The sequence below is a fragment of the Bos mutus genome, chromosome 22, assembly GCF_027580195.1.
Source record: "Bos mutus isolate GX-2022 chromosome 22, NWIPB_WYAK_1.1, whole genome shotgun sequence".
Classification (NCBI taxonomy): Eukaryota; Metazoa; Chordata; class Mammalia; order Artiodactyla; family Bovidae; genus Bos; species Bos mutus.
This window is the reverse complement of record NC_091638.1, coordinates 47,104,067-47,115,419: the sequence shown is the minus strand read 5'-3', so window position 1 is coordinate 47,115,419 and position 11,353 is coordinate 47,104,067. Positions and strand designations below refer to the sequence as shown.

At 46.1% G+C, this 11,353-nt stretch overlaps 1 protein-coding gene across 1 annotated transcript in view; it reads left to right on the top strand.

The window, feature by feature from the left end:
• Window positions 1-97: 97 nt before the first annotated feature.
• Window positions 98-11,353, top strand: part of CACNA2D3 (calcium voltage-gated channel auxiliary subunit alpha2delta 3) — a 901,045-nt gene continuing 889,789 nt past the window's right edge. Inside the window, exons 1-2 of the mRNA XM_070359574.1 lie at window positions 98-318; window positions 991-1,072. Of these exons, the coding sequence (XP_070215675.1) occupies window positions 197-318; window positions 991-1,072 (204 nt within the window). The 5' untranslated portion in view covers window positions 98-196. The remainder of the gene's footprint in view (window positions 319-990; window positions 1,073-11,353) is intronic.

Here is an 11,353-nt window from a genome sequence, read left to right as displayed (position 1 = left end):
TCCTCCTCTCCGCCCTCCGCCCCCCCCGCACCCCCCCGCCCCGCTCCTTTTTCTGCTCCCCAAGTGCGCCCGGCGCGCGAGAGGCAGGCGGGGCGGCGCGGAGCAGGCAGCCCAGCGCGCTCGCCCACCGCCCGCTCGGCGCAGCTCCCCACGGCCGCTTCTGTCGCTGCTGCCGGCGCGTCGGAGGGAGCCCAGCATGGCCGGACTGGGCTGGCAGCGCCGCGCGTCCCGGGGGCCCTGGGCGCTCCTGACCGCCGCGCTTCTCTACGCCGCGCTGGGGGACGTGGTGCGCTCGGAGCAGCAGATCCCTCTCTCCGTGTAAGTGCGGGGTCCTGCACCGCCCCGGGAGGGGATTCCGGCCGCCCGCGACCCGCTGTGCCCAAGTTTGGGCTCCTGCAGGTGCGGCCGGACAGGACCTGCCGCGGTCGTCGGCCTCGTCTCTCGCACCTGCCGGCCCGCACCCGCGTGGGGCGGCCAGGCTGGGGTGGGAGTCCCTCGCCCCCTCCCCGGGCTGGCGAGTGAGACCAGGAGAGGCTCACCGCCAGTGACAGCACGAACTTTGAAGCCTGTTTACCGCATCCAACTTCCATGGGCCGTTTATTTACCGGGCTCTTTGCTATCTTGCCGTCTCACTTCTTTGCGGGGCGGGGGAGGGCGGGTGAATTTCTTCCGACTAATCTTTGCCAGGTGATGCCCCGTTTGGGTGGTCAAGTTCTCAGGCAATGATTGAAATAAAATTTAGTGATCTTTCCAGAGAGCCTGGGGGCACTTTGCGCATTTTGAACTATGTGATCCCCCCTCGAGCCCCCTCCCGCGGTGCGCTCTGCAGTTTGGTGCTGGCAGTTTCTACCAAGGCGCTTTTTCTTTCTTTTTTTTTCCTCCGATGTTATACCTCCCGGCTCCTTCAGCCACAGCCCCCGTGTGTGCGTGTGCGTGCGTGTTGACTGTGACACGGTGTTACATTTGTTCCTGTGCCCTTTCTCCCTCTAGGGTGAAGCTCTGGGCCTCTGCTTTTGGTGGAGAGATAAAATCTATTGCCGCGAAGTACTCCGGCTCCCAGCTTCTGCAAAAGGTAAGGTTTCTGTGGTGGCAGGAAGCGATGATTTTTTCCAGCACAGAAAATGGAGGCAGATTTAGTTTTCCAAACAAACGTGAACCCAGAGCAGCATCAGTTATCAGAGGTGTCTCTGATCCCCCGGTTTCTTGGCAATATATTGTGCCGGTGACTTCTCCCTACCAACCGGTTATTTTTAGATGACACTCGATTCGATACACAAAGAAAAGCAGGATACTCAGTGGCACTGTCCTGGCCGAGGCTCGGAAACTGAGTGTTTTTTGCATGGCTCTCCTCTCAGTGTCGGGATTGCTGTTTCAGTGTGAGAGCAGATGCTCCTCTGGCCAAAAAACGCTAACTTCGTGCAAGGGGCAGCGTCAGTGTCTATGTTATGATGCCTTTCACCTTGCCCACGCTGCAGGCTGGGGTTCAGTGTATCAGAGAAAGACGCTGCACTATTGTTTGTCATCCCTGCAGTTGTACAATCCCATTATTCCCCAATCATCTAGACCCAGGGCTAGCATGCATTACATCATTACAGATAAGGAGAATGAATGTGGTTATCTTTCCACTCAGCTGCACTGCTGGGTAATAACCTATGAGAGTAGTCCACAAACTTAAGACGTTGGTCCGCGTCCATATATTCTGGAGAGTAATGAGAATGGAGAATTGATTATTAGGCTTTTATCAGAAGCTGCATCAATTTTAATTCAAACAGGCAGCATTATGCTTAAAATTACACTGTGAGATATATAGTCCTTTGCACTCCCCTCCAAGGGAAAAAAAGGGGGCAAGGGGAAATAGGCTGGGGAGGAGAGATTAGAGGAGATAAAAAAGAATTTCAAGTTAACAAATCAATAGGGTTAATCCAAGAATTCTCTCAAAGATAGAAAATAAAATTGGCATTTAGGGGTAATTCTCTGAAAATGGGTACAAACAGCTTAAATTGTTAACTTTTAAGCATTTAAAGCTGTGCTTTTTGGGCCAATGTAACATATGTATCATGCATGCTGCCTGGTAACCAAGTACGTATTTTATTTATGGCATTCTGCTGTAGAGAGTAGCGTTTTTGGGGACATTGTATGAAACAGTTTGTCACATGGAATCTAAATATTGTAATGAAACATCATCCCACAATGGAATGACAGAGGTTAGCCTGGCTTAAAAATTGCCAGTAGCCATATTCTCTGAAACCTTGGAAAGACTGTTTTCTCAACTGTTATCTGGGGACGGAGTTCGTTGAATTATAGGCAGTTGATAAAAGCTTGAGGTTATGATGTGCCTTTATGGACAATGATAATTCACATACCTGTGACCTGCCTCTCAGTTTATAGGAGTCGCTTCTTTTGCTCCTGTTCTTTTAGTCTGGACCAGTCTGTACCCTGCTTTGGCATTTTGCCTGTGTGTCAGATGTTTTATGTGAAGAGTTCTGGCCTATTGCATTGCCTGTGTATTTAGCTTATGCTTTTAAAAAGAGGATATTTTGTATAACTTTAAAGAAATATTTTTCATCTGCCTGTTGTAGTTTAGTTATAGCAACTCTGAAAGTATCTCCTCAGAGCCTGTGAGCACTTTTTTTTTTATTGTGCTTACATATCTTATACTCACATTTTGTAGGAGCCCATGAAATATATTTTTTCCTTCTCTCTGAAGTTCACACACACACACACCACCCAAAATCCCTTCAGCCAAGCATATTATTGGCTACTCTCTGATAGCAAATTGGAGAAAGCTAAAATCCTTCTCTTACCTTCTCATCAGCATCCTTTCTGATACTGCATTCACAAGCCTTACTTTGCTTTTGTCATGTTTACAGCTGGACAATTGGGTAATTATTTCCAGCTGTTTATGTCTTTGTTGTCATTTCTTACTGTTGCCTGGCATTCTGTAATCTGATACCAAGGGGAAGGTGAGGTGTTGCTGGGCATTAGGTGCTGAGGTGGGCATTTCTTCTGCTCTGGATTGCAATCACCGACCATGACGCCCTCCGATACTCATGGCTTTCTCTGGCTAGGCAAGGACTTCCATGGGGCAGGGTGTGGTAGACAACTTGGGGAGATATCTTTGGGCTGTCTTGGCCCGTTGCCCTTCAATATGATTGTATCTTTATAATCAACAAAGAAGACTGATTTAGAGAGCTCAGAGTATGAATGAGAAAAGATGCGAGGTGCTCAGAGTGTGGGGAGGTGTAGCATCATTTGGAAAAGCAAGCAGACAGTTGCCTTTCTCTTCTTTTTAAGTTTCTGGCCATTTGCATGAGACATTACTACTCTGAGTCAAAACTTTCTGTACCCTTCTGTCACATCATTGCATCTTTGACACTTAAGTTATTCTCGAAACGAATTTGGAAACTTGATTGAACAATACATTAACACTGCAGTAAGAGGACTCAAGGGTGTTGCATGATAGATTGTAATTATACTTTTAAGGCATAGACATTTAAACTTGATTTCAGTTAAGTAAGGTATATTGTATACCACTGAACAATTCTATGTACTCTATGTGATTTTTCTAATTGACATTTAATGTTATGAATTGATGTAAGGTGTTCATTTTAGAATGGAAGTTTATTAATTTTTGAACCAAGGCAAAAACTTTGCAAAATAGTTATTGTGAATGTAAGTTCAATAATAATAGGCCACCTATTTTAAGGGGTTTGGAGACTGGGAAAACTGCCATTTTCGTAATAGGGTAACAGGTTTTTTTTAGATAATATAATTCAAGATAGCAGTATTATCACTGATTTTATCAATGTAAATATAGGTATTTAATAATGTGCCTCATTGTCATGGATTTAGAAAGGAGAATATTTAATTAGTTGTCTCTTTGTTCATTACCATGGTGTTAGCTTACAATAATGTATCTGATATCCACTGCCAGACTTCCTATTTTTTCTCTTTTTGTTTTCTTTGCCTAGTGCAGGAATAGCAATCTATTAGTTCTTTATAAAGAGGATATTTTTGATTGTATTAAAAAAAGAATCTGCTTTTTAGCAAAGTAGACTGTTTCCAACGCAGAATGGAAGAACGTGGGACTTGAATGTTGGAGTTGGAGTCAATTTTGAGAGGTTTTTCTGGTTGTTAGAGGACCTTGGGCGCCTGAAAGCGAAGCTCTCATGCGGCTGTGTGCCTGTGTCCTGCCCTCTTTAGCTGGCAGATACTGCAGGGGTTTCCATTCACTTCAACTTTTAATTAACTTTCGTATTTGACATATTCATGCCAATATTCAGCTGCCTCTATCTTGCTTCATTTTCCCCAGAGAATGCGCTTTGTGTGGGTTCTCTTGGAGAGGCACAGTTTCATTACCTTTCTATTTTGGGATTCAGTGAGAAGCATTCTAGTAGGTCCAGTAACCTAGGCTGTTAAATGCATGGGCTCCACACCCCTAACATTCACAATAAAAGGTATTAAACTGGTGTGATTCTCATTTCGTCCCTCTCTGGGAGAATTTGGTCGGAGCTGGATTTGTCGTTCTATGTAGTTCTGCATTCAGGGAATGTATGTTCACGGGAATGAAGGGTTCTAATTACATTTTCCAGAATCATGGTGATAAATACACAGCAGAAATACAGGTACTGTGTGTCTCTGCCGTTAATGCTAGAAAAGAATTGACATTTACCTTGGACGCCTCGTGCCGCATTTATCAAATGTGCTCTCCTTGGAATGCATAACCAGTTTTTTGCATTATCAACTATTTATTGAGAGGGCGGCTTTAGTACATGAATGTGATATCTCTTTCCACAGGACAGAGTCAGCAGAGTGAAAGGTTGGGTCTTTATGCCATTTTGATAATTATGACTTTTCATCAATGTGGAAATCGATGGTCTTTTAAATAATTAAATAGGAGTATTCACTTATCAGGAATTAGGTAGCAGCGCTGTGCTGCCTATAGGAAGCCTGACACTATGGATTGCTTTTACTGGGGAGGCGCTACTTGGCTGAACATTTTTGTTGAATAAACACAGTTATTTGTCATCCTGCGAGATTAATGCATTCAACCTATGCTGCCCACGTTTTAATTCATGGCACCACTTCAATTACTGGACTTCTCCCTGGCAGATTATTTTTCAAAGTCTTAAAATCTTGGAAATGACAGTTTTCAGTCTTTCAGGGCAGTTTATTGGTCTCATTAGCTTAATCACCAGGACATCAGCAGAGCAGGCTAAACCAGTTAGAATTCATTTCCCGCATCTTACCCACGTATATATCTTATTGCATTTGTACACTCATACTTGGTCACTTGCTGACCAGATAAAGTTCTTTTTGTATGACTTTGTTAAGTCTGAGCCTCTTTTGTTCTTTTCTTTTTTTTCCTTCTTTTTCTCAAAGTTTCTTTTCTGCCAGAAATATTTCTGCTTTGCTTTTTCCCTTATTAGGAGCTGCTGCAGCCTGCATTGCTCAGATTTACAACTGCTAGTCAAAGTTAAGGGAGGTGAAAACGTAGGCATGGTTTTCTCATCGGAGGTAAACTTCAGGTTTTTAATCCAATGTAGTTATTACATTTGATCAATTTCTCTGGTGCTCTCAGGCTAGTTTTATCTTGTCTTATTTATTCTAACACCAATGTGCTTTTAGGCAAACACATGAGTACCAAGCCACCTCATAAAGTCTGTCTGGCAGGGGCAAGCACAGATAACGTTTCCAGTTTTGAAGAAGACATAGCCATGTATCCGGAGAAGGAAATGGCAACCTACTCCAGTAATCTTGCCTGGAGAATTCCATGAACAGAGACGCCTGGCAGGCTACAGTCCATGGGGTTGCAAAGAGTCAGGCATGACTGAGCAACTATCACCCACTCACACTAGCCACGTATCAGGATGAACAGAAGTAAAAGAAATGTGAAACAGTACCTTGGGCACCTGTGACCTTGCCGGCTATCTCATCATCCTGCACTTTGGAGCACACATTTGTGGAAGTCAAGTGTGGGGATTCAGGTTTTTCTGTCATCGATCCGCCCTCGCCAGGTGTTTAGTGCTCCTGCACACCTGGAGCAGTGAATGACTTGCTGTGTCGGGCTTCCAGAAAGAGGTGTACATTCTCTCAAGGATCCTTTGTTTCTGGACTGTCATTATTCCGGATCTCTCATTACAGATACCAACTCATGGCTTTTTCTTTATCCAAGTATACAGCCTCTGTCAGAAGTGAGTGGTGTTTATTTCAGGGGTCCCCATCTTTTGCAGTCACAGTGCTTGTCAAAACAGCCTCCCAAACTGAGATCCACAGTGTCCTCCAGACAGAGACTTTTCACAGCTTGCATGTTCCCTGGGACACTCTGATTGGACTTAGAGATTTGCTATGGCCGAGACTGAGAAAAAATGAAATAGATATCGTAAATGCCAGCCTATGAATTAGCGTATGAGAGTCCCCCTCCCCCACTACTCTTTTAGTGTGATTTTTATACAAGAGACATAATGGCCTTTGCTTCATCTCCAGTGGCTGCAGTGAGGCTTTTGTGTATCATGGAGCGAGAGGGAAAGTTCCTCATGTCAGGATCCTGGCAATATCGATAGAATCTTCATCAGCCCTCTCTGGTCCATTAAGCAAAAGTGAGCTTCTCCTTCAAGAGAAGAACATGGAGAAGAAGGGGAGGATGCTTGATTTCCCTGAGTATTTAGTGGCCAGCACATTTAGCTGGTGGTCCCTGAAATGCGAAGCCAGCCTCAGAGACTTTTTCCTGACAGTCCGACCTGGACCACAGCTCACCCTCTGCAGGTGAGGCATCTGCTCAGCTGATGTATTTTAAGGGATTTCTCTGTGTAGCCAGCGTGTCTACTTTTCAGGAGAAAGTCATTTTACAGGCATAACTTTGCAAAGGGTGCAGGGTGTATTTAACAAATGGTATAACACTTGTTGGGTGCTCATTCCAAGGCTGTTTAAATAAGGCATCACATATAAGGTTTATCATGGTTAGATGCTGCTGAGCTTCTCGGTTATCCCACTTCAAGATTATGGAAATAAACAACTCAGTAGCCACCTATTAATGGGCAGTTCAAGGCCATATTGGAAAGGAGAGCATTATCTCTTGACAAGAAATAGATGCCTCTTTCTTCACTTTGTGCCCTGCCGTGTATTTATCTTGGCATCCAGTATTGGAAAACAGTACCCTCCCAAGGTTAAGGGAGCTATTACCATGTAAACAATCCGGACAGGCAAGTTGGACATGGTTAATGTATGGCTGTGGGTTCGCAGATCAGACTTCTGGTTATTCATTTTGAGTGAAGCAACTGCCAGATGATATTTGGTGCTGGTACATGTCCTTACCACTTATTAAGTTTGTGCATGCATGTGCATGCATGCCAGTAGAAACGGAGGCTGCTCATCACAGAATGTGCCAGATGCTGCCTGCTGATGGGGAAAGTTGTCCTTGTCCTCTTGGGCTGCTAGCAAGTGCGGCTTGAGGGGGTGAACTGGGGTGTTAGGACAGAGCCAAATGATCCAGTCCGCCAGGCTCAGGTTTGTCCAGCATCTGAGACATTATAGGCAGCTGCAGTGGAGGACCTGCTGAGACCAGGACCAGCTACATCAGGGGTCCCTAATCTCCGGGATCTCATGCCTGATGATCTGAGGTGAGCTGATGTAATAATACTAGAAATAAAATGCACGATAAATGTAATGCACTTGAATCATCCCCAAACCATCCACCCCATCCCCATTCCCATGGAAAAATGGTCTTTCATGAAAAGGGTCCCTGGTGCCAGATAGGTTGGGGACCACTGACATAATTTGTGGGACCCAGTGGGAAAGCAAAATGTAGTTCCATTTGTTAAAAAGTTATGAAGAATTTCAAGATGATGATAGCCGGGCATCACAGCAAGGAGGGGGCCCATTGGGACTCGGGTGAAGCTCCCCGCAGGACAGGTCGTGCTCATTTTGGCTTTCTCTTTTCCCTGCTGGGTAGCTCATCCTCTCATTCTATTTTGATGTTCTGGCCACAGTCAGCTGGGGAGGCGTCCTTTGCCCATCTTTTTTCATCATTGTAATAGGTGCAGAGCTTGGAGCGTTTTCAGAGACATACATCTTGGAAGCTGCAGTGCTGTTAAAGCATAGAAAAAGGTCACTGGCTTAGGAGTCTAAAAGCTGTGATGTTTGTCTTCTTGTCTTTTCTGTAGGTATTTCCTGAGTGGCCTTGAGCAAACGGTCTAATCTGATAGTAAGAACAGGTAGCATTCCCTCAGGAGTTCCTACATTCCAGGTACCAGATAAACACCTGACGTGTCATCCCACTGGATTCTCTCAGCTACCTGATGACTCAGGCACTACCAGTCACCCCATTTTTCAGATTTGGAAGTTGAGGCTTGTGGAAACGAAGCAGCTGCCCCCAGGTGACCCAGCTGGGCTTCCGGAGTCTGCTTGCCTGGCCGCAGTGCTGCTGTGTTCTCTTGTCTTTGTGTGACCTTTTTTCATCCCCCCTTCCTGTTTGAAAACAATGTGAGTAATACCTGCATTACCCTACTTTGTGGGTGTTTTGGAGGATTAAATGAGATAACATCTGGGAAATTACTTCGAAAACAATTAGAACCCAAGAAAACAGCTGAGAGGACAGGGTTTGGCATCAGATGGACTTGGCGTTGAGTCCCAGATCTGCCGTTTCCTAGCTGGGTCACCTTGCAGCATGATGCTTCTGAACCTGCTCCCTCCAATGTGAGAGGAGGCCAGGATCTTCTACTTTACAGGCTGTGATGAACATTAAATAAAATAAAAGGCGTAAAGCACTTAGCACGGTGCCTGGCACGTAGAAGCTTTCCGCGATTGAGCTGTGGAAGTCGTTATTGGTGGCGTGAGACAGAGACGAGCTCTTCAGATAACCGTCATTGAGCATCTGTGGGGCCAGCTCCATAGACGCAAATGAACAAGTGCCTGAAGGGGGCAGTGGGTGCCAGGTGCCGACAGGGAGGACAGTGGTCCCACCTGGCGCCTGACAGGAGAAGCCTGAGGAGCCAGGCACTGCAGAGCGGGAGGAGGAGACCACAGTGGACCCAGCCTCTGCCCAGACCCAGCCGAGAAAGCCGGCTCACTTTCTCCTAGAGTCGGGGTGATGCCCACATGAGACACTGGGGTTGAAGAACTACCTCAGGGGCTTCCTGGTACCCCCTTCTTGGCTTGCCCTGCTGTGCAGGTGGTGGATCAATTGAGGAAGGGCCATATAGTTTAGAAAATCACCCCCAAACCACTGGTACCCGGGACTGATGGAACTACAGAGTCTGACTGCACTGGAGGCTTCTTAAATTCTACCAAGATTCTAACTGGCTCAGGAGAACAGACTGTTCAGTGGGACTGGACAGGAAGGAAATGGACTTTTTTGGGGAGAGTTTAATGAGCCAAGCATTCTTTGTATTAAAGTAGATAATGCAAAGTGTCTGCTGGGGTCTTTAGTTGCACTGGGAGGTGGCCTGTTTTCTACCTGTCACCAGTGGCTTGCAGCTCAGGGAGATGGAGCGCTTGCCACGTGGTGGGGCTGGACTCAGATGGGAATGTTCTGACCCCCAAGCCTTTGACTTTTCTCTGCAGTGTGTGTCACCTATCTGGGCTGCTCCCGCCTCAGCACCTGCTTCAGTGGGGTCGTCAGGACCTCAGCAGGATGAGAAGGGCCGGATGGGTGGGATGCTGGAGGCCTCTCTGGTTTCTTTCCCCTAGATGTGCTTCCTCGGGTGGGATTTCAGGAGATTTTCTGTTGGCAGCAAAGACTGACTTTGTGGGCGATGGGCCCCCACGAGTTGGGGAAGGACTTCCCTCATTCCATGGGAGCTTGTGCCATGATGGGCCAAGAATGGTTCCTAAGGGAGACAGGACAGGTTGACTGGAGGGCCCCTGGCTGCCAGGGCAGAAGTGGGGCTGTTGAGTACCTTACCTGCTCAACCAGAGCTGCCAAGGAAAAGAATAACCTTGCGGAGCTCCTGAGCACGATTCAGTCTCGGCTAAGGCACAAGGCCTCAGCCATTCGGCAAAAAGTAGGGAGCATTTCCCATCACGTTTTCCTCCAAAAGTCAAACCTGCTCTTTATCTGTTTGCTCAGGTCCCTGAGTTTGTGTCCTGAGGGTCTGTTTCTCACACCTGATGGTTTGATTCCTTTTCCCGAGACTTTAGTGTTGTGTGTTAAAATGGAATCAGTGGTAAAATTTGCCCTTGGAAATACCACCAAGGTTTAGAACCGCCCCCCCCCTCAGCCCCCCAATGTTATAAACTTGACCTTGCATTTCCTTCTTTGAAATTCTGGGCTTCCAGGAAAGAATCTGTTGTTTAGTTGCTCAGTCGTGTCTGACTCTTTGTGACCTCGCGGACTGCAGCACTCCAGGCCTCCCTGTCCTTCACCATCTCCCAGAGTTTGTTCAGGCTCATGCCATCCGACCATCTCATCCTCTGTCGTCCCCTTCTATTCCTCCCTTCAACCTTTCCCAGCATCAGGGTCTTTTCCAATGAGCTGGCTCTTCACAACAGGTGGCAAAAGTATTGGAGCTTCAGCATCAGTCCTTCCAGTGATATTCAGGGTTGATTTCCTTTACGATTGACTGGTTTGACCTCTTTGCTGTCCAAGGAAATCTCAAGAGTCTTCTCCAACGCCACAGTTCAAAAGCAACGATTCTTCGGCACTCAGCTTTCTTTATGGTCCAGCTCTCACATCTATACCTGACTACTGGAAAAACCATACTAGCTGGACTTTTGTTGGCAAAGTAATGTCTCTGCTTTTTAATACGGTGTCATAGCTTTTCTTGCAAGGAGCAAGTGTCTTTTAATTTCATGACTGCAGTCACTATCCACAGTGATTTTGGAGCCCAATAAAATAAAGTCTGTCAGTGTTTCCATTGTTTTCCCATCTATTTGCCATGAAGTGATGGGACTGGATACCATGATCTTAGTCTTTTTTAATGTTTTAAACCAGCTTTTTCACTCTCTTCTTTCACCTTCATCAGGAGGTTGTTTAGTGCCTCTTCACTTTCTGCCATAAGGGTGGTGTCATCGGCATATCTGAGGTTATTGATATATCTCCCGGAAATCTTGATTCCAGTTTGTGCTTCATCCAGGCTGGTGTTTCATATGATGTACTCTGCATATAAGTTAAATAAGCAGGGTCTAGATTTCTATTGTGGTGAGCCATGCACAGCTGAAAGGAGATTTTTAAAAAACCTTTATTTATTTTTAAAATTTTGTTAATTTTAACTTTTGGCTGCACTGGATCTTTGTTGCTGCACCTGGCTTTCTCTGCTTGTGGTGCGTGAGCTTCTGACTATGGTGGCATCTCGTTTCGGAGCACAAGCTCTAGGGCACACAGGCTCAGTAGTTGTGGCAGACGGGCTCAGCTGCG